This window comes from Typha angustifolia, chromosome 1, assembly GCF_048772165.1.
Source record: "Typha angustifolia cultivar Huaian chromosome 1, ASM4877216v1, whole genome shotgun sequence".
In the NCBI taxonomy this organism is placed as follows: Eukaryota; Viridiplantae; Streptophyta; class Magnoliopsida; order Poales; family Typhaceae; genus Typha; species Typha angustifolia.
This window is the reverse complement of record NC_133239.1, coordinates 9,067,978-9,072,467: the sequence shown is the minus strand read 5'-3', so window position 1 is coordinate 9,072,467 and position 4,490 is coordinate 9,067,978. Positions and strand designations below refer to the sequence as shown.

General features: G+C 32.2%; 1 protein-coding gene across 2 annotated transcripts; it reads right to left on the bottom strand.

The window, feature by feature from the left end:
- Positions 1-517: 517 nt before the first annotated feature.
- Positions 518-1,502, bottom strand: LOC140764628 (uncharacterized). Of its 2 annotated transcripts, none has more exons than XM_073103302.1 (4): positions 1,292-1,502; positions 1,018-1,206; positions 806-946; positions 518-703 (listed from the first exon to the last, which is right to left on the bottom strand). In XM_073103302.1, exons 1-4 carry the CDS (start codon positions 1,295-1,297, stop codon positions 650-652), a joined length of 390 nt encoding a protein of 129 aa, XP_072959403.1. In that variant the 5' UTR covers positions 1,298-1,502; the 3' UTR covers positions 518-649. The 2 variants fall into 2 exon arrangements, with proteins under 2 accessions (XP_072959403.1, XP_072959395.1); XM_073103294.1 differs by having other exon boundaries at positions 518-706; positions 1,292-1,475.
- Between the last annotated feature and the right edge of the window lie 2,988 nt (positions 1,503-4,490).

Here is a 4,490-nt window from a genome sequence, read left to right as displayed (position 1 = left end):
TTTGCTTTGAAATCTCAGCAGTATAGGTATTTAAATTTAGTGCAAGCCTCTTTGAGCTAAATTATTAAATAATTTAACGTGGCACACAGCTCTGAATTAGTATGACTTATATTGGTTAAGTTTTGTAAAAGCTACAGTGACTCTGTATTTAAAAATAATTAGTAATAAAGAATTTAGAACGATGCTGACTAGTAGAATCTATGAGTCAAATCTCAAGCCAATAAATCTCTGATACCAATAAGTACTATACATTATATTTAGGTCTTAGTCTAGACAAAATATTTCCGAATTGATCATTTCAAGCTTAACGTTTTCTTGCTCATGTCATAGTCCGAAGGACTAAGAAAAGGACTAATTCTCATCATACCACCACCGAATGGTCTTATTTAAGACGCTCCCATTAATTAATAACGAGAACCTTTGAATTTGTAAATATATCTAATATACTAACATAGAGGAGATTTCGGTGATATGGAAAACTTTCCGAGAACAAGAAGTACTACAAAGTCCAAACAAGCAAGCATTAAGTTCCTTCTCTCCGTTCCTACTGCATTGATCGAAAGAAACCTAAAAAAAGTGAAACAGAATTAAACAGGTAGTAGCGATTGATTACAGGAACTCTCTACTATGTAACAAAAACTCCAATATCTCAAGCAACGCAGTTGATTCCAAGGCATCCTGCCCACAAATTCCTGAGCAATCTCTTCTGCACCAAAAGTTCACAATAAACCCAATAAATGTGCTAGCCTTGGTAGATTTCTTGTGAGTGAAATAGTACTTAAAAAGAGATTAAACTAATGGGTACCCGTTTGGGCTTCTGGTAGAGTAGCTCTGGTGGAATCTTGTACAAGTCCTCATCGACAGCCTTGGGTTCTCGGGGCCTTTCTTGCTTCCTCTGCTGCTCCTTCCTGGAGCTGTACTCCCTCTCCCTTCCTCCTTTCCTCGCCTGATTCAAAACAAGATCCACTTCTATAAACACCAACAATAACACTAGAAAGGAAAGATTAAAACTGGAACCTTTCTATGGTGATGAATCTGAGATGGCTTCACTACTGGCACAGGAACTTTGAAAAGATCACCATCTTCCCCAAAGTAATGCCCGTGGATAAAACCAGCTTGCATTGCCGAATCGAAGTACTGGGTGATCGGTAGCTCCTCGTAGCAGTCCCAGTTCCCGAACTTCGGAATCTGGGGCCTCTTCAAGTCCTACAAGAACAGAGACCCACCTCTCATTTCCAGTTAACATAGCCAAAACAAACACCAAACCACAGCAAAAGCGTTGCTAACATACCTCCATGAGCCCCACAAAGGCAGAGAGCAGAGACAAGTGGATATATAGAGGTATACTAGGAAGTATTTATAGAGGAGAAGACAAAACTAGAGAGAGAGAGAGAGGGGTAGTTAGAGAATAGAGGGGGCAAACGGTGGTTTGGGGCTACAAGAGAAAATGAGGACTATTCATGCAAAGTATCGTAGAAAGGGGAAGACCAACATAGGCTCTAGCTTTAGGGAGCTCATCCCGAGGATACCAGATGGGGTTTGGCTTTTCTCGTTTCCACGCATGGGGAGTCGGGTCGAGGTTGGAGTTGAAAAGTTTTCGGTCTCGACTCTCGAGCATTGATTGGTGTGGCCTGGGGCTTGGGCTCCAAAGTCCACCCGAACCCCTTCGGTTCCCCATGCCCACTCACGTGAATTCTTGGCCTTATTTCTTAAGCTTGGCTGACGATTTAGATCGGTTCTTTTAAGTAAGCTCAACTCTTTATCTTGTTGATGGGAGCTTCCCGCTCCCCCTCACCATTACCGGATGTATTTGAGTTCTTTGCGTCGCTATTTTGAATGTACTCATCATGTGTACCGTGAGGTTAATAAGTAGGATGGCTTCGAGTTAGCTCATAATTATGTAAATATAAACGTGAATAGTCTATTAAATTTTTAAACACTAATATAATCTATTTATTAAACGGATTATATAATTCATAAGCGAATTATCGGGTGGCATAAACTATTCAAATCAAACATATATCACCTGCCGGTAGTCTTCTTGGACCATAACAACATAGTGAATATTATGTTGCCGCTAGTTTTTCCTCTTCTTTTATACAACATTTCAAATATAAACTTAATCTATATTATAAATGAATTAATCTACTTAAAAAATTATGAAATATTGTTAGAAGTTCATACTTAAGCTATAAATTTCGTAGTTAAACTATGAATTCTTTGTTACCATATAGATATATTTCAAATTAAAAAAAAATTAAATACAAAAAATTTATATAATGATGTCACAGATTTTATTCAATTAATTTCATAATTTTTAGACATCACATAATTATCTTTTAAATATGTTTACAAAACTATGGGGAAATAAAATTTCGTAGTTTAAGTATGAAATTTATACTTAAACTACAAATTTCATACTTAAACTCTGAAATTCTAATTCTATGTAGTTTTGAAAAAAATAATCTTTTACATATTTAACAATTGAATTTACATAGAAACAAATAATACTCATACAGAGTTATATTCTTGGTTATTTAATTAATCCTAATTATATCATAACTATCTTCAATTAATTTTCTTATTTTATTAATTAAAAAGTGATTAGAGAAATGTGTATAGAAAAAAGAGTAAGAGATAGAAAAATGAGCAAAAAAAGAAGATGATAATTAAGATGAATAATAATAATAATAATAATAATAATAATAATAATAATAATAATAATAATAATAAAAATTAACAGTAGCATATGAAGTAGAATACGAAGAAAATGAAAAAAAAAATGAGTATGGAGCCACTTCTTTCTCTTATGGTGTCCCGTCAATATTTAATAAGGCACTAAATGATAAAAAAGACAAAGTTGGAAGAAACAAGGACAATGCCTTAAAGTGAAAGTAAAACTAAATGTTTTTGGCTAAATTACCACCACAGAGATTATTAGCACAAAAGTTTATAATCGCAAATTTTTTGAGACCGTTAACGTAAAAGTATTTATAATGTATAATCAAGACATAAATATTTATGGAGTAGTATTACAGAATAGTATTACGTGCCAAGAAATCGAAGCGAATTAGTTGCGAAAAAAGGCTCTCGTTTACTTTATGAATCACTTTTTTCTTTTATTCTGTAATACAGCTCTTTATAAGCTAAACATTATAATAACTCTATTCTATAATAAAAATATTATTTATTAAAATTATATTTTATATTATACACTAACTCAATTGCTAATTTACTTCTGATATTTATCCCATCAAACTAATTCATATCAAATCAAGCGCATAGTAATTTCATAAAAACAAACATATTTTCCTTTTTTTCCCCTTTATTTAATATTAATAAAAAATAATTATTACATCCTTATTCTAAAATATAAATTATTCCTGAAATAAAAAAAATCTAATTTTAATAATAACAAAAAAAATTATTTAAGAATTTATTTTATTCCCGTAATAACTAGGCAAAGTAAAACATCATCAACCTTTAGGTAAGCTCTCACAACCCAGAGAAGAAGATCATTGTGGGTCCTCGATAGACCACCTAAAACATTGTGGATAGATAAAGTTAAAAAGGAAATTTACATCCCATATTTTTATTATTTATAAATTAAGTCTTATAATTTAACGAAAGTATTTAAAAAATATTCTAATATTAAATAATTTGCTAGTTAAATTTAATAAAATATTTTAATTAAGTTAACAATATTAAAAGAATTATAAAAATATTCTTAACTAAATTATACTAATAATATTTTGGTCGTCATCTTAAAAATTAAATATCTTTATTTAACGAAATATTCTTACTGCATTAGTTTAAATCTGACTCAAAATATTTTCTACATATATTTACTAAATTATAGATCTCGATTTATAAATAATAAAATATAAAATTAAACTATAATTTTGTTAAAAAGTATAGTATTATATATAAATTTTCCTAAAAAGGTTAATTGGTCTTCTTTATCTAATGTAAAGATCCAGTGCAGTTAAAGATAGAGAAACATGGGTGCAGTTTTTGCTTTGGGAAACTGTACTACTCTTGATGGATTCTTCCTTGTGGTAGCATACGAGACTATGTTCTGCTCTCCAATTTCTTCTTCTTCTTCTTCTTCTTCCTCTTCTTCCAGGAACAGGAAGTACCCCTTTAGGAGGAAGCTTCCTGAGGTCTCATCCTGGCAAGCTCTATCTGACACCTCCATTAATGGCGCCATTAACTAACCAACTTTTTGTTGGTAACTATAACTCACCTGTGCCTGCTCCTGTGCCTGTGCCTGTGCCGGGGCCTCTGCCAAGCTACAGCAATTGTTTAGTATTGTTTGTTTGTTATGAAGCATCACCAACACGAGTTTACTCAGCTCCAGGACGAAGGGTTGGTGGAGAGTTAAATGATATATGCTTATTACCTTGTGATTGGGTGTTTCGTTTAGGATAGGAGTTGACCATCCCTTATTGTGTTTTGGTTTTTGTTTTTTAATCAAAACTTATATATAA

What these genes read in the sequence shown, in the direction of transcription:
- LOC140764628 (XM_073103294.1), bottom strand. An exon ending in AGATTCATCACCATAGAAAG is followed by an intron (nt 947 to 1,017) that starts GTTCCAGTTTTA and finishes GTTTTGAATCAG; the next exon opens with GCGAGGAAAGGAGGAAGGGA. An exon ending in TCTACCAGAAGCCCAAACGG is followed by an intron (nt 707 to 805) that starts GTACCCATTAGT and finishes CTTTTGGTGCAG; the next exon opens with AAGAGATTGCTCAGGAATTT.